Source organism: Propithecus coquereli, unplaced genomic scaffold (genome assembly GCF_000956105.1).
Source record: "Propithecus coquereli isolate 6110/MARCELLA unplaced genomic scaffold, Pcoq_1.0 Scaffold165, whole genome shotgun sequence".
NCBI lineage: Eukaryota > Metazoa > Chordata > Mammalia > Primates > Indriidae > Propithecus > Propithecus coquereli.
In genome coordinates this window covers 1,994,916-2,021,484 of record NW_012141080.1, presented here as the reverse complement: position 1 = coordinate 2,021,484, position 26,569 = coordinate 1,994,916, and the positions used below count along the sequence as shown (strand labels likewise).

Sequence of the window (26,569 nt, the reverse complement as noted above, 5' to 3'; positions counted from 1 at the left end):
AGTATGACATCTTCACATCTCTCTGCCTCTGACCTCCTGACTCCCTGTTACTAGGACCCTTGTGATTACATTACACCCATCTGGAAAATCCAGGATACTCTGTTAATACCATTGCAAGGTCCTTAATTTAATCATGTCCACACAGTCCCTTTTGCCAGGTGAGGTTATGTATTCAAAGATTTTGGGGATGAGGATGTGAACATCTTTGAGGGCCCATTCTACCACTGTGCTTATTCTCATTTCCATTATAATCTTTTATTAGGGATTAGTTATCTGACTTATACTTCACCAGAGGGAATGACATGCATTTAGCTCACAAGGTAAACAAAGCTTGAAATAACTCACTTGTTCTGAAGCAGTGAATAAGGAAATACTGTAAACTATGTAGACAAAGATTTTTGATAGTGTGTTGAGCCAGAGAAATGAAAAATGCCATATGATGATCGATAAATAGCTATTAAATAGATGATATATTAAGGTGCAGTAGGTTAAAGAGAAATCACTTTGTTTTTTAAAAAGGGTTTTATAGATCCAAGTTTGCCTTTGCTATTAGAGTCCTGTAATCCATCCATCTAAAAGTGTTTTTGTAAACTACACTACTCATCTCATATGATGAAGCCCCTTTTCCCCCCCCTCGCTTGAAGTCACTCAAGTGGTGCTACATAAAATATGTAGGCACTGAGGGAGCTAATGGATATGGCTCGGGGTTATGGGGTGCAGTGTGCCTCCCCTTCTCAAAACTTCAGGGAGGTGTCGGCCTGCTAAGCCAGGTCCTGTTTACAAATTGGCCTTTAAGCTTTTAGGAAAATTGAGATGTGTCTTGGTCTCCTAGCAGGCCTCAGGTGCTGTGCTCCTGGGGAATTCGGGGCTGGTGAGTCTTGCTGTCTCAGCTTGGACTGCCATAATGAAGTACCACGGACTAATTGTCTTAAACAACTATGTTTAAGAAATTTTGGAGTCTAGAAGTCTGAGATCAGGGTGCCAGCATGGTCGGGTTCTGCTGAAGGCCTCTGCCTGACTTGCAGATGGCTGGCTTCTTGCTAAGTCCTAACATGCCAGAGAGAGAGACATGAAGATACTAAGATCTTTTCGTCTTGTAACACCACAGTTCTATCGGATTTAACATAGGAATTTGGGGGGCGCACAGTTCAGCCCTTAGCAGTTGGGTGGCACATTTGTGTTCAGATCCACTTTTCTAGAAGTTACCAACTTAGTGTGTTTCTGGCAGATCAAGGCCTGGTCTCTCTGGTCACTGCCCTGATGGTTCTGAGGTAGCAGGTGGGAAGCCAGGTGCCAGCAGTGCCTTGGGCTACTGCAGAAAGCAGTGCTTATCTCTCAAACACAGGGAGTTCCAGCAGAAGCCCTGGACAGCAGGGGCCCAAAGGTGATCTCAGATCAGTAGTGGCAGACAGCAGCCACGTGGTGACTGCTCTAAATCGTTGGAGGCAGGTTTGTATCCGTATCCCATTTGTCCAGTTTGGGGCAGTGGATTCCTGGTGCCATCATAGAACTTTCTGCAGGTTAGGTGTTAGGGTGGTCAGTGTCAGAGTGATTTGGGGAGTGGTTAGTGACAGCCCTGGAATTGAAGATGGTGCTTCTGCTTTGGAAGAGAATTGCATGGTGCTGTGCTGCTGGCTTGGGGACCAGCTGGCAGTGGGTGGTGTTCAGGGGGCCTTAGCTGGGAGGCCAGGCTAAGCCAGGTTGCAGTAATGACTGCCCAGGCAGGAGGGATGTGTGGGCACCAGAGCTCTGTGAGGTGCTTATTTATTAGGCAGAAGCAGTACTCGGACAGTGCAGCCTTTGGAGCTGCTGCCAACAAGGGAGGGCAAGTCTCCTGGGCAGTGGCAGGCAGGAATAGCCCCTGGCCTAATGACTGGCTAGAAAAGAAGCTGCAGTAGGACATAGATTTGTTCCTGAGGAAGTGGGGGTCTGAAACACTGAGGATGGAGAATCCTGCCCTCAATTTCTGACTGACACTATTGATTGCAAAGGTGGCTTTTTTTCTTTGTTGGAAAAAGGGCTTTAGTTAGTGTATGTGTATATATTTTATATATGTTTATAATTATATTCAAATATACATTTAAATTTTTAAGCCCTATTGCGGGTGCTAGAGTGTAGTGGTGTGATCATAGCTCAGGGCAACCTCAAATTCCTGGGTTTGAGTGATCCTCCCAGGCATTAGTATATAATCGTTTTACATTGCATACTATGTGACTTAAGCTTGTTTTTAACAGAATTTGCCAAACACTTTCAAATAAAATAGACCAGTTTCAACAGTATTATAACATTATCCTTAAATTATATCTTGTTTAGCAGAAAAAAAAATCTCAGAAATAGTTTGAAGCCTTTTGTAGCTATCTGATAGTTTTTCACCACATCAAAAGTGCCAAAATACTCTCAGTCATTTGCTATTTTTAATAAGCATTGGGCCCTACATGGGGCATCCATGTTGCTTTCACTAAGAACCATTCATCCAAAACAAGACCTAGGCCCCCTAATTAGGGGTATTCAGAATTTGTTATTAATTGAAGCTTCATTTGACTCAAAATGAGGAAAGAATTTCAGCAGTCACCTGTGACAATTCCAAGGGTCGTTTGAGGGGATTTCTTCGCATCTCTAATCTCCAATAACCCATCTGATTTAGCCCCCTAACAAGATTAAGAAATTTGTGTAAACTGATTAAAAACACTTTCATAAAACTGGTTTAATTTAACTGACCTGTAAGCAACAGTGTGCTTACGGTGCAGTTACAGCTTCCAAAAAAACACCTGCCTCCTCCTTCCAGTATAATACGATTGATGCCCCTAACTAGTCTCTCTTTAATTGTTCATACCAAACAGATTAGACTTCCTGAGCAGTTCTTCTTAAAACAAAAGCTTTGTTTTTCCTATAAAGTAAAAGTGAATTGTCATCAGCTGCACTACTGAGAAATAATTGAATTTATAATTGAATATACACCACAAGGTGGCATATTGGATGAGGGCTAGCTATTTGGGCTCAGGCAAATTTCTTAACCTCCCTGTGGTTGTGTGTCTCATCCGTGAGCAGGTATGTTAATAGTATGTGGTTCAGAGTTGTTCTGAGAATTGAATGAGTTAGTATTTGTAAAGTGCTTAGAAAAGCGCCTATTTGCATAGTGAATATTTATGAAATGAATAAACATGTCCAGACTTTTCTCGGAGTACGTAGAAGCATTTGTACAGGCATGTTTGTTTATTTTGTTTTCTGAACAAAGAGGATCTTATTCTACATACTATTTTGCAGCTTGCTTTTGTTACTTTACAATGTAACGTGGGCATCTTACTCCATCAGTATGTGTTCATATGTCTCATATTTTTATGTGGCTGTGTAATGGTCCATTATGTGGGTGCACAGAGTGTGTTTTCCAAGTTCTACGGAATAGCCATGCAGGTGGCTTCCAGTCTTTGCTAGTATAGACAGTGCTGCAGGGAATCTCTTGTTTCCTCTGACCTTGCCTATGTGTGTATTCCCATAGGATATATTCCTGGAAGTAAAATCGCTGCAGCAAAGGGTATGCACATTTGACTTTCAACTGACCTTGCAAAAAGGTGGTTTTCCAGTTTGCATTCAGACTGGGAGTCAGCTGGGACCTGTGGAATAATGTCTTGACAGCTCTTTACTGCTGACAACCTTCACTGGCACTTCCAGAGCTTTCGTGTTGAAGTCCAGATTTGTTTAAGTCCTTAGTCTGGTGTTCAAAGGGCTCTGTAATGTGTAAAGACATTTGTATCTTTAATTGCCATTGCTCTTGTAAACCCTCTGCCCCTCAGTCAAGACAGTAGCTTTTTTTTTTTTTTTTTTTGAGACAGAGTCTCACTCTGTTGCCCGGACTAGAGTGCCGTGGCCTCAGCCTAGCTCACAGCAACCTCAAACTCCTGGGCTCAAGCGATCCTCCTGCCTCAGCCTCCCGGGTACCTGGGACTACAGGCATGGGCCACCATGCCTGGCTAATTTTTTTTCTAATATTTTTAGCTGTCCAATTAATTTCTTTCTATTTTTGGTAGAGACGGGGTCTCGCTCTTGCTCAGGCTGGTCTCGAACTCCTGAGCTCAAACGATCCACCCGCCTCGGCCTCCCGGAGTGCTAGGATTACAGGCGTGAGCCACCGCGCCCAGCCAAGCCAGTGGCTTTTAATCAGAATGGTTTTGCTCCCCTGGGGCCATTTGACAGTGTCTGGAGATACTTTGGTTGACACAGGTGGGGGGAGTGCTCCAGGGATGCCTCTCCACCTTCTGCAGTGCACGGTGCATCCCCCACAACAGAAAGTTACCTGTTCCAGGTGTCAGTAGGGCCACGGTCAAGAAACCTTGCTGAGCTAAGCTGTTTGCTGGTCTCTAAAATCACGTGCCACCTACCTGCCTCTCTAGCCCAAGATGGACTATGAATTTTATCTAATGTGTCATCTTCATTCTGTCCATATTGGTAGCTAGAGAGCTATCATGAGGATCCTAAATCCTTGCCCTGGGTTCTTTGGGGAAAAATGCTTTATCTGCCATTGGCCAAAATGTAAAGTTACTTGCGGGCAGGATGATATTTTTTTTATATATATTTTCCAGGGTGCCTCATGCAACCTATAGATTTTTATACATCATTGGCAATCAAGTATCTTAATGCTGCCTGAATTACAGACACTTTAAGAGTGAGTGGACATTCTGTAGGAGCCAGATCTTCTAACCTGCCCCGTTGCTTCCCTGCCATTTGTCTTCAAGCCAAACATTTCTATTTTCTGGTACTTATTTCATATCCTATAGAGCCTGGATATCCTAATAGTAGCTGATGGCTTGATGTTTACTGCATTGTCTTTAAAATAAAGTTGAATAAATAGAAATGTATAGCTTTCCATTTTAGAAGACTGAATTATCAAAAAGTCGGGAAAGATCAACAGGCATTGATTGCACGGTACCCTATCAATTGATACTTAGGCGTGTGCTTCTTACGGGAGGGAAATTATTTAGGTCACTTTTGAAATCTAGATGAACCTTTTCTTCGGTTTGAAGGTACACATAGCCCATAAGGTGTTGGCCATCTTTTGTGAAGGCTTTGCAGGCCATGTGGTATGTGTCATTGTTACCAGCATAGCCTTGTAGCTGGAAAGAACCATAAGCAATATTTAAGGGAATCTGGGAGGCTGAGGTGGGCAGATCCTTTGAACTCAGGAATTCGAGACCAGCCCGAGCAAGAGCGAGACCCCGTCTCTACTAAAAAAACAGAAAGAAATGAGGTGGACAACTAAAAATATACAGAAAAAATTAGCCAAGCATGGTGGACCATGCATGTAGTCCCGGCTACTTGGGAGGCTGAGGCAGGAGGATTGCTTGAGCCCAGGAGTTTGAGGTCGTTGTGAGCTAGGCTGATGCCACGGCACTCTAGCCCGGAAAACAGAGTTAGACTCTGTCTCAAAAAAAAAAAAGGAATGGGCATGAGTTTAAATGAATCTTTATGTACAAAAACAGGTGGTGGCCTATGGGTGGTAGTTTATTGAACCCTCTAAAACCATCAATATTTGTATGTTTGACTCATTAACCTGCACTGCCACTAAATGGTTTTGAAAATGAGATAACTGGGTATGGTGAGTCCTCATTTGCAATGATTGCACTGGAAAAGGCACTGATTCACAGCCTTTCTTTGACTTTCCTTGTGGAGATGTGGTATGGTGTGTTCCTGTGGGCACTGGTGTCTTCTTTCACGTCCCCGCTAGATTACTGGCCCTCTTCACCCTTCAACATCACAAATTTGATAGGTTCATGTCTGTAAGCATCCTGTTGATGGGCATCGTGGGACCAATTACTGTTGCAGTCTCGACAAGTATGTTAGTGTTAACTTACAAATAATAAGTGGCCGAAAATGAGAGTCACACTTAATTGAGGTTTATTAAGCTGAGACTTTGATGACGTGTGCTGGAAAAACACAAACCACAGAGAAGCTGTGGCTGTTTTTCCAAAGGGGAAGTTGGAAACTTCAGCATCTAAGGGCAGAGAGAGCAAAGTGGTTTTTTGTGAGGCCCAGGAAATCTACATTTTACATAAAATAAGGGGAATGTTAGAAGGGAAAAAGGGAGTGAAAGAAATATCAATTGTATAGATAGATGTCCCTGGGTAGGTGGAAGAATGTTGATTCTGTCTCGTCTCCAGTTGTGTTACCTACAAAGATAAGCTTATAGGCTGGGTACTGTGGCTCACGCCTGTTATCCTTGTACTTTGGGAGGCTGAAAATGCAAGAGGACTGCTTGAGGCCAGGAGTTCGAGACCATCCTGAGCAAGAGCAAGACCGTGTCTACCAAAAATAGAAAAATTAGCCAGGCATGGTGGTGTGCGCTTGTAGTCCCAGCTACTTGGGAGGCTGAGGCAGGAGGATCACTTGAGTCTGGGAATTTGGGGTTGCAGTGAGCTATGATGATTCCACTGCACTTAGCTCAGGTGACAGAGGGAGACCCTGTCTCAAAAAATAAAAAAAAAAAGAGCTTATAATTCATTATTCATATAAAATGGATTAGGCTTTAGTTTTAGATGCTAGACATAGGTGCAATTTACATGTCCTTGCTTCTTGGAGGTTAGCAAGGAATTTCCTTAATAAGTCATCTGTGGGGCCATTTCTTCACAGGTGCCTGAGGCTTTTACCTTTTCTTTTGCATAAGGAGTTTGGGGAGGGGGCTCTGAGGCTTTTTCTTTTTACATTAGACATAAAAATACCACTCAAAAACACTTAGTATGAGAAGTCAGTTAATTTTGACCCATTTTAGAAACACAGCTGAGTGGGATGAAGAAAAAAGAGTGGCTTTTAACCACCAGTGCTTTTTTTATGTGTTGGTTTTTTTCTCACCCCAAACCACTATTATCTGGTTAACTTCTTTGAAATCCTGAGTCAGAGTTTATTTCAGTGGCTTCACGGAAGCCATGTTAAGCTTTGTGAGAAACAGCTTGTGAGACAGGGTGCTAGGAAAAGCAAAATATTTGTCTTTTGGAGGTACCACTCCTTTCTCATCAGCTATCACCGGGCTGGTGACATTGCTAGATGGTTGATGAATGACTTCCACTTATTTGGGTGTGATTACTTTGAGGATTGACAAGAATTCTTGCTTAGAAAAGTACCTGATTTGTATTCTGGTTTTCTTTTCCCCCCTCAGGACTTTCCGAATAAGAATCGGAGTAATAAGATATCATAAATTATTTTTAAACCTGTTTATGGGGAGGGGGATTTGTTTTGTTTTTGTTTTGGCTTTAGCTCGTGTTACAGGATACAGTTACAGGGATGAGAATAAATAGTTTTTAGGCTATGCTTAAATATATACATGTATATTTTATGTAAATTAGAAATTTTAAGTAAATTAAAATCCTCCATTTTCCCATTCCTAAATAACCACAATTTGCATTTGGGTGTGTATGCTTTTCTTTAGGTATACGAAGTCTGTCCTGAAAGTATCCAGCCATTGTTAATATAACAAGAATGGTTTGTGTGACGTCGATGGAACCTGGTGGCCAAGGAGAGTGGACTGGGATGTGCATGCATGAACAATGATGACTTCACTGTACTAGTCAGTGGGGCGCTAGACACCACTGGTGAGTATATGTACTATGTGGCCATGGCATTCAATATGACTGAGCTGAGTAGAACAACGAATCTGCCTTGGATTTTGCATTAAGGCCGGGCGCCGTGGCTCACGCCTGTAATCCTAGCACTCTGGGAGGCCGAGGCCGGAGGATCGCTTAAGGTCAGGAGTTCAAGACCAGCCTGAACAAGAGTGAGACCCCATCTCTACTAAAAATAGAAAGAAATTAGCTGGACAACTAAAAATATATAGAAAAAATTAACCGAGCATGGTGGTGCATGCCTGTAGTCCCAGCTACTCAGGAGGCTGAGGCAAGAGGATCGCTTGAGCCCAGGAGTTTGAGGTTGCTGTGAGCTAGGCTGATGCCATGGCACTCTAGCCCAGGTAATGAAGCAAGACTCCTGTCTCCAAAAAAAAAAAAAAAAAAATTTGCATTAACCTTGAACAGTCCTCCAAGGAAACTATTCAGATAAATTCAGAAGGCTTTCAGGGATGATGCAATGAGTGCAGTGCAAATAAAAGTGTGGCACAAATGCTTCAAAGATGGTCCAAAATCTGTTGAAAGTGATGGACACATTCTGGAAGGCCTGCAACAAGCAGAACACCTGAGAATGTTGAACGTGTATGAGCTGCACTTGACAAAGATCAGGGACCGACAGTGCAAGAACTAGAAGCTGATCTGGGGATTTTAAAAACTACTGTATCCGAGATTTTGACGCAGGATCTTGGCATGAAACATGGCAAAAAGCGTTCCATGGTTTCTGCTACCAGAGCAGAAGGAACATTGTGCTGCATTTGCTAATGACTTGCTTCAAACCGTTACCAATGAACCACATTTCCTCAAGAAGGTCATAACCGGAGATGAATCGTGGGTCTCCAGCTATGACCTGGAAACAAGGGCGCAGTAGTCCAAATGGAAGTCACCTGATTCTCCATGCCCAAAGAAGGTGTGGCAAAGTCGCAGCAAGAACAAGACCATTTTAACTGTGTTTTTTGATTGGGAAGGTGTAGTCCATCACGAGTATCCTCCTCCAGGCCAAACAATTAATAAAGGAGTACTACCTCAATATTCTTTGTGTGTTGAGAGATGCCATTCGATAAAAATGGGTGCAGCTGTGGCCAACCGGTTGTTGGCAGCTTCATCATGGCAAAGCACCCGCACATGCGTCACATCTCAAGCAAAGATTTTTGGCGAAACATCAAATCGCACAGGTGACTCGGCCCCCCCACAGCCCAGATTTGGTGTCCTGAGACTTCTGGCTTTTCCCCAAACTAAAATCACCTTTGAAAGAGAAGAGATTTCAGACCAGGGATGAGATTCAGGACAATATGACAAGGCCACTGATGGCGATTCCAACAAAGGATTTTGCAGAATGTTTTGAACAATGGGAGAGATGCTGGGAGAACTGCGTGAGGTCCCAACGTGCCTACTTTGAAAGGGGACTGAGGCTTCATTGTCCTGTTTACAATGTTTCTTGTAACTTCTTCGGTAAATGTCTCTATTTTTCATACTACATGGCTGGATACTTTCTGGACAGACCTTGTACAGGTACACATGAATACCTCGTTACGATATAGAAATGTAATACTCCTACTAACTGGTAACTTTATTTTTTTCACTGTAAATTTAAACCTTGAGCTTCAAGCAGAAATCTTCCTGTCTCTTTGATTTTTTTTCTTTTTTTTCTTTTTTTTTTTTTTAGAGGAAGTGGCCTGGTTTCTCTATTCTAACTGTATCACCTACTGCTCCTTTAGAGACTCTCTGAAGTTCTTTAAGGTTCTTTCTACCCAACCCTCTCTTTTTGGGTAGCTAAATTTCAGAGGGGCCCAGTGAAACATGTGCCTTTTAGATGTCAGTAACAAAGAATGTTTGCATTGCCACTGAACATGGGCATTTTAAATCACAAATGTTCAAGGCAACCAATTCAGGTATTAGTTAATATTGTTCTTTCTTGTTGTTAAAATGTGTTAATATACCTTCATATCAGATTTATAAAATCTGTAGACATGTCATTGAAACACTATGTATTATCTTGTATTATTGAAAATCTGTTTCTGTCTTGTGTCCCCAGCTAAATTCTGAGTGCCTTGAGAACAGGGATCACACCTTATACAACATACAAGTGTTCTGCAAACAAATACTTGAGTGAATGAACGTGCTGTGACCAAGGAGGGTTTTGTTTGGAGCATTTTGTGGGGAGGCTCATCTGGGAAATCTGGATCTGTTCTTTTCAAACTGATGAAATATTGACTTTGTTGGTTCAATGCTGAGTCCCTGCAGGAACTCAGATGGGTATCTGGGAAGATGCAGGTGTTTTGTTTTGATTTCTTAATTTATAGGAAGTCCTGGTGACTAACAATTAAAACAATCAGTGACATGAGAAACAGAAAGGAATCCCTGAGTATCTCTTCCCTTGTGCCCTTTGAATTAATAACAACTTTATGGCTTAGAGTCCTTCTCTTTTCTTTTTCCTACCCCTCTACTCCCTCCTCCTCCATCCATTTCTTTTTTTTTTTTTTTTTTGACACAGAGTCTCACTCTGTTGCCAGGGTAGAGTGCCATGGCGTCAGCCTAGCTCACAGCAACCTCAAACTCCTGGGCTCAAGCAATCCTCCTGCCTCAGCCTCCCGAGTAGCTGGGACTACAGGCATGCGCCACCATCCCTGGCTAATTTTTTCTATATATATTTTTAGTTGTCCAGCTAATTTCTTTCTATATTTTTTTAGTAGAGACGGGGTCTCGCTCTTGCTCAGTTTGGTCTCGAACTCCTGAGCTCAAGCGATCCTCCCACCTCGGCCTCCCAGAGTGCTAGGATTACAAGCGTGAGCCACCACACCTGGCCTTCCATGCATTTCTTAAAGAAAACTCTGAGTATAATAGAAGGTAGAGCAGGGATTCCCTGCAACCTAAAACATTTCTTTGTCTAACTGGACAGATTGTCATTTGTTTCCAAGAATGTATTGGTACCTGTTAAATGCTAGGCATAGAGCTAACTGGCAGGAGAGTGAAGAGATGTTTTTGAGTTCATAATTAGGTCATGTGGGAATTTCTGTCTTCGTGATCTTAGTTATGACTTACAGATTATTTTATTCACTGAGTCTAGGAGACTCGGGTTTTAAGGAGTCAACATCTAAAAGCACATATCAGTCATTTGCAAAACTGAGAAAGTGACTAAATGAGAGGTCACTGTCAAGGTAGACTTAACTTTTCACTGTATGCTTGTGCTTTTTGTGTTCCACCTTCCTGTATTTCCTTTCAAAAGTGAAAACAAAAGTTTTTTTTTACCAGGCACGGTGGCATACACCTGTAGTCCCAGCTACTCCAGAGGCTGACGTGGAAGGCTCACTTGAGCCCAGGAGTTTGAGGCTGCAGTGAGCTATGATGGTGCCACTGCACTCCCAGCCTAGGTGACAGAGCGAGATCCCATCTTTTATTAAATTAAAATTCAAAAAAGTTTTTTAAGATTCCAAATACAAAAATTTAACTTATTAGTTTTACTTTGTTACCATTCTGTGTCTTTAATTTTTGGTAGAAGTTTTTTTCTTTGCATTTGTATATTTCCCTCTATCATACACTTCTGGTTATTTGAGTCTAAGAAATAATCATGAAAACAAGGACGTAGCATTAGGTTTCATTCGTTCGTTCTTTTTACTTACTCACCTCAACTTGTGGACTCCCCAGTTGGACTTTCAGTTACCTCTTATCTTTGTAACCAGAAACGACTCTCTTGAGAGCACTCCCCCTGCTTCTGGTGTGTGGGTTCCAGTTTTAATGTACAAAGCAAGAACTATGTACTTTTTTGATGTCCAAACCATTAATTCTTATTTATTTATTTAGTTAGTTAGTTAGAGACAGAATCTCACTCTGTTGCCCAGGCTGGAGTGCAGAAAAATTAGAAAAATTAGCTGAGTTTGGTGATGCACACCTGTAGTCCCAGCTACTTGGGAGGCTGAGACAGGAGAATTGCCTGAGCCCAGGCATTTGAGGTTGCAGTGAGCTATGATCATGCCACTGCACTCTATCCCGCACAAGATAGCGAGACTCTTTCTCAAAACAAAACAACAAAATGTGATTTGGCATATGTAAAAAGTTGTTCATTGCAGCATTGTAACAGCAAAAGATTGTAAACAACCTACAAATCAATAGGATACACAAAGAAATTGTGGTACATCTACCCAGTGGAATATTACATAGCTATTCTTTTCCACTGAGGTGGATGTATATATACTGATGTGGAACCATCTTCAAGAGAAATTGTGTATAGTGTGCTTCCATTTCCATGAAAATAATAGAAAACAATAACAAGAAGATTTTGCACACACATACACATACACATATATTTGCTTTGACTCTCTTTGGGAGGATACAGAAGAAACTGACAACATTGATTGTTCCTGCTGAAGGACCTAGATGGCTGAGATTAGGGTAGGAGAGAAACTTACTGTATAAGCTTTTGTACCTTTTTAATTTTGTATCAAGGGAATGTAATAATATTTAGAATTTTTTAAATGTTAATGACAATAGTTTTTAAAGGAAAAATTTAGAAAGTGCCATATAAAACAAAAAAATCAAAAACAATAGAAATTTTAACACAGATATATAAAATGGCTCAGCCACTTTGGAAGACAATTTGGCGGCTCCTCAAAAAGTTAAACATAGAGTTGCCATGTAACCCAGCATTTCCACTCCTAAGTATGTACCCAAGAGAATTAAAGTCATATCTTTACACAAAAACTTGTACACAAATGTTCCTAGCAGCATTATTCATAATAGCAAAAAAGTGGAAACAACCTAAATGCCCATCAACAGATGAACGGATAAAAAGTGTGATTTGTCCATACGGTGGACTATTATTTAGTTGTAAAAAGGAGTGGAGTTACGCTATATACTACAACATGGATGAACCTTGGAAATATTATGCTAAATAAGAGAATCCATCCACAAAACAGCATATATTTTATGATTCCATTTATATGAAATGTCCAGAATAGGCAAACCTATAAAGACAAAGGAGATGAGGGGTTGCCATGGGCTTGAAGGACGGGTGAGGGAGAGATGGGGAGTTATTGCTGATGGGTATTGGGTTTGTTTTGGGATGATACAAATGTTCTGAAATTAGCATTAGAGAGTGGCGATGGTTGCACAACTCCTTATATACTAAAATCTACTGAATTGTGTTTTTTAAAGGGTGGATTTTACTGTATGTGAATCCTGTCTCAGCATGCAAAAATGAAGGTAGGTAATAACCTGGTATACTTACAAGCCATAGTGGTAAAAATCACTATTGATTTACAGTGTCTCGGGTGTATAATAAGCATTTTATCATTCAGTAATACATTTAAACTCCTTTACATAGTAATTGGCCTATAATAATCACTGGTTTTAGCTATTAAGTTTTAAAAAGTATATTATCGCCTTAGTCCCTACAACATAACCCTGTAAGGTAGAGGTTATGCCCCCGTTTTACAAATGAAAAAACAGACTCAGTAGTGGTGTACTTTGCCTTAGTTTTCAAGTGAACATCTGGACTAAAGCTCAATATTTCTTATGCTATATCTTAAAGATCATAAGCCTGTTGCAACAAGATACCTTTTTTTCTAACTCAACATAAGACCAGACTGACTACAACTTGTCCAGGAAGCAGTGATTTTAAATCAAGGTTTGACCAAATGCTAGGTGGTGGCTTTGCAGTTGTTAATTTGGAGAAATATTGCAGAAGTCACAAATGGCCTTGTGTCTGCTTTTGTCAGCTCACCTTGGACAACATCTCTAAAGTCACTGTGTTTTTAATGCTTTAAAAGTCTGTTTTTTGTTGTTTTTTTAAACAAGGGAAGAAAAAGAAGAGTGGCCTTTTCCCTCAGTGAGCCTCCTCCTTAAGCCTTGTGTGGACCCAGAGAATATGGGGGCTGAAGGCTATAGAAGATGCAGGAGGATGGGTGCCTTGTGTCTAAGACACCCATTTTTCCTCATCTCTGAAATCACAGTGCCTTCCTGTTTATGGTGTGTTAGGTTAGTTGTGGGCCAGGAGGCAGGCTTGGCATCGTTCTGTCTCCATATGTGCAGACATCAAAAGTGCCACCATCAAAACTTGCAGAAGAGGCATCAGCAACTAGAAAAAAAACACCCCAGAGACAGTAAAACAACATTTTTTTTAACCCCTAAGAACCAAATGGAGAGTGGGTAAGGGAAGATTCAAAAGGCATTTAAAAAATAGGCTCGCTCTCTATAATTTCAAAGCCTGCTTAAGAGCCCAGACCAATGGATTTTAGTTCTCTTTATGAATTGTTCTTTAAAATGCCATATCACCAACATGCCTGATGGTACAAAGGACAAAATTGCATGGAAAAGTATGGACATCCTTGACTGAGTTAAAATGTTCACAAGTATGAGGATGTAAAGAATTTTTAGGAATCCTTGGATCCATTTATTTTGCTTATATTTTTCTAAGTAAACATATCTGATATAAATATGTCTAAATCTTTTTAGACATATTTCAGTAAATATAAAAAAAGTACTCTGATTAGAAAACATTGTCTCATAGTTTAATTGGAAGTATTTTTCCTTATTGGTATATAAAATGATTTATTTTATAACTAATGGTATTTTAGATCATTGAAATGCAGGTAGCAAGGATTCAATGAGTCTAGGAACCATGAAGTGGCAGCCCCTACTTTGCTGGACACCCAAAGACTGGTGCCAAAGTGTATTTTCAGCATAAAAATAGCACTCAGTGATGACAAATATATGGTGAAGTGGACATTGGTATAAGGCAGGAAATTAACCTTTAATACAAGAATATGACTGAAAAGAATGAAAGATATGAAAACAAAACAGGAACCAAACAAAAATCAAACAAACCTATCAGATAATGTAGAATCCCTGATGGGAAAAAATGTAAGTCAGGACACTGGAACTGACTGTGCTGAGATGCTGGAAACTATATGCTCCTCTGCCTGCTGGCTCCTTGTGAGGTTCTGCCAGTAGGAGGCACGATGAGCCTTGTTCTAGGAGTGGGCAGAAACTGCAGCCAGTTGCCACTGCCAGGGTGAAGAACCACAGGCAAGGTGACACAAAGAGGGATAACAAGCACACAGGAAGTAAGACTATCTCTCTTTCCTCCAGCTTTACCGGTTCCCTTCCTCCCAGCTCTGGAGGTCCTGGCACCAGCTGGGCAGTGCTCCTTCTTGAGGTCTGAGTCCCAGCTCCTTGAGGCCTGTGTCTCCTTCAAGCCTCTAGGTTTTAACAATCCCTTCCCTCTCTCCTCTAGCGTTGGGTGTGGGAGCTGCTCCCTGTGGTTACTAGCTCTGTGTTCTGCAGTGTTCCCTTTGTGCCTCGTCAGTCGTCTAAAACCACTGGGACTGATTACTCCCTATGTTAGATTCTCCCTGTTAAAAAAAACTGTTGTAGATTTTGTTTTCCTGATGGGACCCTGATTGATACAGGTGGACTGAAGTGCATTTTTCTATCTAATACATTAGTGTTGATTTCCTGTATACCTGTAAAAGGTTATCTTCCTTTAACCACCAAAAATTTTGGAAATTAGAGTTCTCATGAGGAGCTCTGAAGGAAGAGCCAGCAAACCAGGGTCCTAGTCCCAATTCTGTCATTGGTTTCCATACACTCGCTCAGCCTCAATTTATCTGTCTATATACAGGGCAGGATACTACCTGTCTTTCTCCTGTGATATGCGGAGGGATCTGATCAGACAATCAGTGGATATAAAAATTGTTCCAAATTGTACATAGACCTCATAGAAATAAGGTAGTGGTGTGATCTGTGAATTCTCTTAGCCAGGCACCAACTGGATTTTAGATATTGGCCTAGAATTTGTGTTAAAGAATTAGTAGCTCTTTGAATGCCTTCCTTTATAGCTGTTGTACATGTATTAAGCTTACTTTGAACTAAATAGAATTAAATGATTGATTTCATCAGTGAACCAAGTGGTAACATACCAACCTTGACTGCCTGTGGGGTGGGAGTCTAGCTTGATGACAGGTCCTTTGTAGGAGATGCACCGTTTGCATTGTCAGTTCTCTGTGGCTCTCTTGGCCCTTCTTTCCTTGTCCCTCACTCTGCCCAGAGGCACCAACCCTGCAGGCACCCAGTGCACGTGGTGGGCCTGGCTCACTCTTCCCCCGGCACTGCCGTGCCTCATCACCTCGCTTCATTCAGATTTCCAAGTCAGGCTCAGCCCAGGAAAAAAGATTTTTTTCTCTGGAGGGTGAACATTTATGGCATCTGTTTCACGAATATGGTAACATGGCAAAAAATGCCATTCTTATTGAAGCCAATGGAGAACTAATGGTCCTAGAATCTTAGTCCTAGAAAAGATGTGGTGACCTTAGTAGCTATTCACCCTTCCACGGTAAACCTGCCTGGTAAGCAGCTCTGGCCAAAAACCTTTGGTGAGTCCAGTGTCAACTCTGCCCTGTATGTGGTAACTGGTGTGCCCCAGAGACCTGCGGCATCACATACTGTCATGGTAGGACACCCACACCCCCCCAATGCTCACTTTGTCTCTTAGAACTAGCCTTCTGACTCTGCACATTAGTTTGCCAGGAAACACGACAAAAAAGGAGTGAAGAATGGCAAGGGCCTGCAGCAGTAGTCCATGAAGGTCTGCAAGAACGTGTAGAGGAAAACAACCACTTCCCGTAACAAAGTGGCAGATGAGCTGGTTGCAGAGTTCAGTGCTGCCACTAACCATATTTTATCAAATGGATCAGCTTGTGCCCAGAAAAACATAAGATGACGAATCTATGATGCCTTAAATGTGTGGATGGCCATGAACATCATCTCCAAGCAGAAGGAAATCAAATGGATTGGTCTGCCCACTGGCTTAGTTCAAGAGAGTCAGAATTTAGAGGCGGAGAAACAGAGAAGACTTGAAAGAATAAAAGAGAAACAGTCTCAACTTCAAAGACTTATTTTCCAGCAAATTGCCTTCAAGAGCCTGGTGCAGAGAAACCACCAAGTGGAGCAGCACGCCAGCCGGCCACCCCCACCCAACCTGATCATCCACCCACCCTTTTGTCATTGCCAACACCAGCAAGAACATCATCACTGACTGCAGCATTTCCAACAACTTTGAGTATTTGTTTAATTTTGACAACACATTTGCAATCCACAACGACATAGAAGTGCTAAAGCAGATGGGTGTGGCTTTTGGGCTGCAGTCACAGGAGCTGCTGCCCCAAAGACCTTAAAATGACGAGAACCTTGGTACTAAAATGTTTGGAACTGTGTGTGACAGAATGGATCAGAGATCAATTGGCGGTGTGTTCATCATTACGATGACAGATTCCACATCCAAGAGGCACGAGGCTTTCTGCCAGTGACATGACCAATGGTGCACAGAAGCAGTAAGCTCCATGTGTCTCAGTACAGTGGCTCCAGGGTGGGCACCCTGGTGTCCTAGGTGAGGGAGGACAGTGACAATAATTTCAATGAAAATGACAAGGAAGACAGATGTCCTTGGCTTGTAGACTCCCTCTCCCCCTTCAAATTCAGCTTCAGGAAAAAATTGATTAGGAAAGAGAACTTTTTTTTTAATGTGGCATTTTCTTTCTTTTTGGCCTACGCCCAAGAAGATATTAGCAAGCTATTATATTTAGATATGCATCTCTGATAAGGGTTGTTTCCTGTAGGATTTTAAGACTTGCTGTAGATGTGTATTTTGATACTACTGTGCTGGCCCAGAACGTTTATTTACTTTTTAGATTTTATGTTTTCATTTTCTTTTTTGCTTTTTTAGTTAAGTGTATATTTTTGCCCCTTTAACAATTCTTGCTGAGTTTGCTAAAGAAGTTGTACTTTATCCACATCAATAAAAATAAAATGCTATCTTGTTATAGACAATGAAAAAGAAAAGGTCCAGTTGTACCAAATATTTTCTGTAAAGATTTCTATTAAATTCTACCCTCATCTTTCTCTGATTTTTAGCCTTCTTCATTTTTCTTTATGGCACTTAGCACTGTTTGATATTGTTGCATGTTTATTTGTAAGTTGATTTATTTTCTGCCTTCTCTGCTAGTAATGTAAGTTCTTTGGGATAGAAACTTTGTCTATTTTGTTTACTTTCATATTCCTAGCATCTGAAATATGGCCTGGCACATAGTAGGGCCTCAAAAAGTATTTGACAGATTAATGAGCCAATTTAACAAGTAGGCACTCTTTGTGATGCTCTGCCAGATCTCTCCTCTCTGTGAAATTGAAGTGAAAGTATGCACACAAGCAAGTATACAGACTTACATCCTTGACATTGCCTTTTTGCAAGATTTCTCCTACCCACATCTTCTCTTTGAATTATTTTTAAAAGTCCTAGAAAGAGGACCAGATTTGAAGTCAAAGACTTATCTGAAATCTTTTGTTCACCATTTGATAAATGCCCTAACCTCCCTGCACTTTGATGTTCTCAGTTATGCAATGGGGATAATGCTTATTCTGCCTACCTAAGGCTTTACATTTATTGTAAAGATGAAATGAAATGAGTTTGTCTCCCTCCCACCCTGTGTTGTTTTCTGAATTCTTCTGGAAATTCTCTCCTGATCAATATCTTCTCTCAAGAGGATAGTTGTAAAGATCCAGAAGGCATGTATCCATTACAGAGAGTTAACTAAACATTGTGTTCCAAGTCTTCCTAGACACCAGCTGAAGAAAATTCACAGGAAGACAAGGCCTCCTCTCTCCTAGTCATAATTTCTAGTACATAATTGCCTGAGAAACTTGATCATCAGCCCTGGTAGCGGATACCCTACCCCTCCACCTGGGAAGCGGATGGAACAGGACAGAGAGAATAGTGTCCAACAGAAGGAGGAGGAGGGGATATTTCTGTAACACACAGCCTAGGATAAGGACATTATTGTCTGGGAGGAAAGAAATGATTGAAGGGTTCTGAAAACTGAGATTTCTTCATCCCCAATGACCTTATTAGCCTGAAATAGAACAAAAAATCTCTTCCTCACGTAATGGTAATGGTGGAAAGCAAAATGAACCCGTGCATGGAGTATTCAGGTGGGAAAGCTGCTATACCATAGTAGAGTCCTATGGGAACCTACAGTGAAAAAGGATCAGCTGTAGAACAAGATCCAGAGTTGTGTGGAGGACTCATGTCAGCAGTGATCACCTTTCAGTAACCGTCCTTCCCTGCTAGTCATTTCATATGCCTACATGTGCTGTCACCGTGCGCTGCCTGAGCTGCAATTTGTCTTTTTCCCTCCTCAGATCTCTGCCTGGTTTCCTTACTTTCCTGTCCACAATTGATCAAATATCTGTGGTTTGCTGCTTTGCCGATTTTACTTAGCTTCCTTTTTCATTTTATTGATTGGTACTAAAAATGCACAAGACTTTAAAGTCCTCACATGAATGATGGATGAGGTCCAACATCAAGAATCTGCAGCATGGGGGGAGGGAGGGCAAGGGCAACATACGTAACCTAAACATCTGTACCCCCATAATATGCTGAAATAAAAAAAAAGAAAGAAAAAAAAAGAATCTGCAGCAAAGACACTTGTGGTTTAAGAATGTGTAAACAGAGCTTGGTGATTTTCTGTTGAGTTGGTTTGGGGAATGCACGATGATTAGAATTAGTTTATTTCTGTTTTAAAAAGTTGCCTTGCAAAGAAGTAGAAGACGATTGTGATATGCTATTTAAATTTTCGGTACAAACCCAAGCATGTTTATAAGAAAGAAAAAAAGAAAACACCAGTACAAACAAACCAGATCAAATGAGACAACTGAAAGAGATAAATGTTATCCAGATGTTTGTTGTTATTATTGCCACTTTAAGTTCACATTCATTTTGACCGGTGATCATTTGAGAGGTACAAGTATGAAGTTCAGGGCGATTGCACACTGTGTCTTTTTCCCCAGTAATGATGCGCTTACACTTGTTTATGTTTCTTTCTCATGGTGAAGGAAATAATGCCTGTGTATGGCAGGACAGTGGTTCATTGAGTATGCACAAAAGTGATGTGGATTCTTCCCAGACCTGTTAAGGACCAGGGCCGCTGGCCCCCTTTGTGTTCCCTAGATGAGAGAAGAAAACAGGAACCAGGATGGGAAAATGGACAGGCTGTATTTTAAACTGGAGCCTCCCCTGCAGTCTACAGAGCATGTTCTTGGTGTGCAGCTCATCCTGATGTTCTCCTACCAACTGCACGTGAGTCGGGCCCTTAGGAGGCCGTCCTCTCCCTTTGTCTTTTAATAGAATAGAGCCCTCCTTCTGTTTGCTAGGAAGACCCATACTGTCGCAGACTCTCTCCTGGAGTGTAGATTGGGATCTAACTTAGGCCAATCGAATGTTTTTCACTGGGTCATACTCATTTATATGGGCCATCAGCAGCTCAGAGGGTTCTGGGCAGAGGCTTCCTGCATGGCTATACCAGATACGTGAGGGCTTGTCAGGCTTCAGCCAAGACTGGTGACTCTTAGAGCCCAGAGACCTTCGTATCTGTCTGCATTTGGTATTGTCTTTCCTTGTGCTGCTTTCAGAGGATGTCGACGTTTGTGATGCAGAGCATGGCGTTTCTCCAGTCCTCCTTTGCCATTCCTGGGTCCCAGTTATATGTGAATGGAGACCTGAGGCTGCAGCAGAGGCAGCCGCTAAGCTATGGTGGCCTAGATGTCCGATACAACGTGAGGATGCTTCTTGTTGTCCACCGTCTTTGTTTCTTTATGTCACTGTTTATCAAGTTCTTTGAAGAGGGGAATGAAAGGTAGAAACAGCATTTCTCTGTATGTGGCTGAGAAGAAGGCGTCTGAGGAATTTTTGCCACGAATTGTTTCAAAGTATGGAAGAGATGCACCTGTATTTACACCTGGAATGAGAGAGGAGATAGTCTGTATTTGTCAAATAACTAAATTGTAATTGTTCTTGCTTTTAGGTTGGTTCTCTCTCTCTCTCTCTCTCTCTCTCATTCTCTCTCTGTCTCTGTCTTTCTCTCGCTGTCCCCCTGATACTCACAAGACTATTGAAAGTGATCACATAAAATGTTGATGTAAAATAATTTAACAATAATATTAGTCATACTTTCTTGAACAGGTAACATGCCAGCCCTGAGTGAAGTGGTTTACATATATCATCTCATTTCATCATCACAGCAATCTCTGATGTGCCTACAATTGTCATTTCCCAGCTCACCCACCACTGGTCCTATGACTGTCCCCCTGGCTCCATTCCAGCCACACTGGCCTTTTTGCTCTTTCTTCAACCCAGGAAACAACTCCCACCTCAATGCTTTTGTGCTTACTGTTCCCTCTGCCAGGGATCCTCATAGCTTATTGGACCCTTCCATGAATGTGCCTGTTGCAGTGTCCCTGAGCACAGACCTTCCCTGACCCAACTTTCTAAAAAGCATTCTCCTCCCTCCATCTTCCCTCACCCAGACTGACTTTTCCTACCACAACCTGACATACTAAAGATATGTTTTTGGTTTATTTGTTGTCTACCTCAGCGTTAACAGCACTGCCATCCTGTATACCATCACCCGAGTACCTAAAACAGTGCCTGGCACTTGGTAAGCTCTCCGAGAGATTTTTTGAAAGAATGAACTCTCATGTTGTACAGAAGGAAATGGCGGCTCACAGGGATTAATTAACTTTCCCAAAGGCCCAAAGCTTGAAAGTAACAGCCAGCAACTGTTCCTCTGAGTCCAGAATGCATACATCCAATCACTTATTTCAAACCTTTATTTTACCACAAGAGGGACCATATAAATTGGGACGAGCTACTTTTGAAAGTGAAGGAGGGATGTTATCAGTTATTACAGCCATAAACCAGGACTGTTTCATATAAACTGGGATTTATGGCCACCCTAGCTCCAATCCATTCAAGTTATAAAGTGAGGGGGACCATAAGAATAAACTTAATATGGCACTTTTTATTGTATACACATATAAAATGTATAAACTCATCATTGGCACTTTTTATTTTCTATATCAGATTAACAGGAATATGATATTATAGAGCAAGAAATCATTTCCTTCTTTAAGGGATTATATGCTTACTGTTTGCATTTTATCTATTTCCATTTCTACATTTAAAAGAGATAAAGAAATCATCATTTAGAGAAGGTTAAGGAAATGACAAAGCAATTGGAAACGTGGTGTAATAAAAAAATTAAAGGAACTATTTCTCCCATTGGAGTGGAGAAGGGTATTTTATAAATAGTTTTAAACCTGTGAAAGGTGGATATTGACCCTTGTTTCCATCCCCGCAGAAGGAAAGACTGAGAGTAAAGGGACTTAAATTGTCACAGGAGAGTTTATTCGTCTTTGCAGAAAAGTTCACTGCTAATGGGACAGGCCACCAAGATCAAGAGGGTGGTCTGTGGCAGCAGCCTGGGTGGGCAGGAGGGTAGACAGAGGAGGGAAGAGAGGAGAAGCCTCTTGGGTGCTCACACCACGTCCTCCTGCCGTGTCCAGGTGTCCGTGATCAATGGGACCAGCCCTTTTGCCTGTGACTATGACCTCACCCACATTGTTGCTGCCCATCAGGAAAGGAATGGTGAGTCATGGGTTGGGGACTTTGATCCACTGCCCAAGGACTTTCCAGGTTTGTGGGGGCAACAGAGACAAAAAGAACTGGAACCCTTGTCGTGATCAAAATATCAGAACTCGCGAATGCTCAGTGATGGGAGCAGACAGACTACCCAGGATCTGTCCTTTCTGTCCTGATCTCTAGACCCGCAGCACCCCTCCTCCACCCCTCCTGTGGGCCAGCAGGTTAGTGATGATTAATTGCCATATTTATCCCACCTCTGCCCTGATGAGTTTCCTTTTGTTTTTTCCAGAGAGAAATAGAGAATGTGAGTGAGTCAGCCCACACTGGCAGTCCAGCAGGAGGACAGAAGTGCCCAAGCTTCCTACTGGAAGGCAGAGCAGAGTGTGTTCATTCCTCACAGCGCGAGGCTCTCAGGCCATTGCGTGTGCTTGACTCGGCACATTTGCCTGGTTGATGGTCAGAGGTTTCTCTAAAGGCAGCTAAAGTGTTACTTGCATGCCTTTAATCCTAGCACTCTCTTAGGCCGAGGTGGGAGAATCGCTTGAGGTCAGAAGTTCGAGACCAGCCTGAGGAAGAGAGAGACCCTGTCTCTACTAAAAATAGAAAAAATTAGCCAGGCAACTAAAAATAGAAACAAAAAATTAGCCAGGTGTGATGGCGAGTGCCTGTAGTCCCAGCTACTCAAAAAGCTGAGGCAGGAGGATCTCTTGAGCCCAGGAGTTTGAGGTTGCTGTGAGCTAGGCTGATGCCAAGGCACTCTAGCAAGACTGTCTCAAAAAGAAAAAAAAAAGGTGTTACTTGGCAACCAGACAACATGGATAGTACACACAGACATTTCAGGAGGGGGAGGACTGCAATTGCACCGTTGTTTACTGATTTTATATAATAAACTAACAGCATTATTGCAATAATAGAGGAAATTTTAAAACAAAACTAAAACACTAACCAACAAATCAACATTTTCTTCCTGATTCCTTTCATCCTTTATTCTTATGTGGATTTTTTTATTACAGCTATTATCATAGTGTAGAATCACTTTGGGATCCAAATTACTTATTTATTTTTTGAGAGAGGGTCTTGCTCTGTTGCCTGGGCTAGAATACAGTGCTGTCATCATAGCTCACTGCAACCTCAAGCTCCTGGGCTCAAGTGATCCTCTCACCTCAGCATTCACAGTAGCTGGGACTACAGGGGTGTACCACCACACTCGGTAATTTTTAAATTTTTTATAGAGATGGGGTCTTGCTAGGTTGCCCAGGCTGGCCTCAAACTCCTGGCCTCAAGCAGTCCTCCCATCCTAGACTCCCAAAGTGCTGGGATAATAGTTTTGAGCCACTGTGCCCACCCTCGATTATTCGACATATTTTATCATAAATATTTTGATAAATATTTTAACAAATAACGTATCAGCAACTTTGCACATGCTATTTCTCTATACTTTGGAATAACTTCTTTCTGTTCCAAAGTACAGAATATCCTGCAGGAATAAATGACTGTTTGTACTACTCAATATTTTTAACCAAAGGACCATCCTCATCCTGGATTAATGTTTAATGATTGTATTGCAGTTACCACCATCCAGAATGACCCCAACACCATCCTACTGGTCAGCATGGCCTATGAAGCTCCATTCCTGATTGATGCCATCATTCAATACCCTGTGGAAGTTGATTTATATATATTCTGTTAGAGAGACAGTGGTAGCTCAGTTTCCAAAAAAAAAAGGAAGAATTCCTCAGTTGTCCCAAATAGGAATAGATGTGAGAAGCCTTAGATTGGAAATTGCTACAGTGTTACACCACCACACAAATGACTGTATCTGTCTGCTGTTTATACATCAAAAAAATTCATTTCCTGTTCATACTTTTTAGCAATTCTTGTAGGTCAGAATCATCCATATTTATTATCTTAATAATCTTTTATTGTCCCTTTTTTCTTAAGGGTATTTGAAACATTCTTGCCATTTCCTGCCTGACCTGAACCTTGATTTATTTTGACTTACAACATGTGGTGTGTGACTCCTTAACTGTCTGTACTTATCAACCAGGATTCTGGGAGATGATAAAGTTCGCCTGGGTCCAGTATGTCAGTATCCTGCTCATCTTCCTCTGGGTGTCTGAAAGAATCAAGATATTCGTGTTTCAGAATCAGGTGGTGACCACAGTCCCTGCAAACGCAATGCCCCGTGGAGAAGTGTATAAGGAGCACTTATCCTAAGAAGACCATTTCTGAAGGCTCAGCAGGAACAAGACTACCTCACTGTTGTCTTCTGAGAACTGCCATTGTACGACATTTCTGCAGAAGCCCAATGGACACCCGTGGGCTTCAGTGTTTTTCCCCTCAGACACAGAAACAGTTCTTTCTAATTTTGCTCTGCACAAATTCCATGTGTTCTAAGCACCTACAAATCCATCAGGAAGTAATTTATAGAAAGGCCTGAGGGGTCCTTGGAGCCATAATTTGCCTTTGGTGGAGTTTTTTTGTTTTTTTTTTTTTTCCTGCCTTAGCCTTGAATTTCAGGAGAAAATTATGGTTAGTTCAGACGTCTTGGAAAGAGTCCCATCTCTATTCAAGCAAAGACTTTTCCTCCCTGGAACTGAGAAACACAGCGTGCATTTCTTCTCCCTGTTGTGAACCACTTTTTACTCTTTTCAGGGCTCTCGTGACAAATAATGTAAATCACTAGCACTTTCCACTCCTGGGCATCTCCGTTTCCCACTCAGAGCTGTGATTTCCGGAACTGAGGCCTTTCACTGGAGCTGTGGAGGGAACGGGCACAAGCACTAGGGCCACTCAAGCTTGTGCGTGAGGGTGAGGAAGGACCCTGGGACCATCCAGCTGCCCTCGCTCTAACAAACAAGCAGTCCAGCCAGATTACCCCCGTGGCCAAGCAAGTGTCTGCAGGAGCTGGCACTCAGAGACTGAGTGTTCAGCCCCATTCTCCTCCTGAGGACACGTGCAGTCTCCCCCAAGGACAGAGGGACCTTCGTTGTGATCCCAAGCATGTTGTTGGCACTGGAACGACATAACCCCTAAGATCCATGCTTCATGCCCATTCACAAACACAGTGTGTGCCTTGGTTTACCTTGGAGATCAGTTCTTATTTCCAAAGCATCTTTCTTTCAGGCTGACCAAAATAAGAGTTTTGGAAACAAAACTATTTTGAAGTATTCAAGCAGAAAAATTCCCTAACACCGATACCATATACACACATGCCTTTTCCCCTAGAACTGTTTATATGCTTAATTTTTTTCTTAATATTTAAATGAAAAATGGTTTGTGGTTTAAATCCCCAAAAGGTAGTGAGATATGGAAAGATGGCTAAAGATTATCTATAAACATGGCTTTACATTTTGTTAAATTATTCTAATGCAAAATGTGTATAAAGAAACCATGATGTTTTGTAAATGTCTAATTAAAATGTTCAGAATGGGAGGTTTCACGTTGCTTTTTAGCAGGGAAGGATTTGCAGGGGGAAAGAATGGGGAGGGCAGAGGCTGCACACACTTCTCCCAGTTACTCACAGCAGCCTCGCTTTGCCAAGGCTCTGCCCAAAGACCTTGGAGCTTTTGTTAGCTCTTTGGCGAACATCCGCTGGCCCAACCCCAAGTAAATGAGTTTTCAGTGGAGTCTACATGCCATGTGGAAGACAGGCTGGAAAATTACAAGCGTGTCTGGTGAATATCAAATTTTTACATATCCAGGTGTTGGTACCTTCTGACCCTAATCAAACAACACAATTACAACATGAAAAATGGTAAGGAATATACAGGATTATATAAACTGAGCCAAGTCAGGGTTTGAGAAATTTACTTAATATTTTGGGAGGGGAAGAGTTCTAAATTTACTAAACGATGAGTCCAGTTTCTATTTAAATCAGGTGATGCCCCTGATGTTCCACTTAGGTCCCATTATGTTAGGTCCATAAAGGAATTGTTTTCTGTCCTTTCTTTCGTGTTTTTTCCTGCCCCCTCCCCCTCCTGCCTAATCCTTTGTAAAGGAGGTTTTGTAGTTTTCTGACCAGGTAAGTTCTAAAGACCTGTTGGTAAACGTGTAAATTACGTAAAACTAACGAAAACCTAAAGAAACAATTGTCTGCAAATCCACTACCCAGAAGTTACTATGGTTGGCTTTCTGGCACACATCTTTCTAATCGTTTGTGTTCTTTCCAATTTTTTTAGTATCATGAAGGACACTTCTATGACCCTTGTTGCTTATTCCTTTAAAATTTTAGAGAGGAGTTACCAATTCAAAAAGCTTATGACCATTGTTAAAGATCTTAATTCATCTTGCCAAACCACATCCCGGAAAGATCGTGCTAATTTCTTCACCCAGCAGCCCAGCAGCTACTACTTGTTTCAGATCTTCACGGATTACAAGAGGTCAGAATGTTCTATCCTTTTCAGATGCCTGGGCTCCGCCCTCTTAAATGTAAGGTGAAAAAACTGTTTTATTTGTTGAAATGTATCCTTTATTTATACTAACCTGCTATCAAGCC

The 26,569-nt window shown here is 41.7% G+C and overlaps 1 protein-coding gene and 1 pseudogene across 1 annotated transcript in view; both read left to right on the top strand.

Annotated features, from left to right (window-relative positions):
* The window catches only part of TMEM231 (transmembrane protein 231), a 48,523-nt gene extending 23,272 nt beyond the window's left edge, over nt 1-25,251 (top strand). Inside the window, exon 7 of the mRNA XM_012641580.1 lies at nt 24,108-25,251. Coding sequence (XP_012497034.1) covers nt 24,108-24,288 — 181 coding nt within the window. The 3' untranslated portion in view covers nt 24,289-25,251. The remainder of the gene's footprint in view (nt 1-24,107) is intronic.
* LOC105807967 lies at nt 15,828-23,761 on the top strand (annotated as a pseudogene).
* Nucleotides 25,252-26,569: the final 1,318 nt, after the last annotated feature.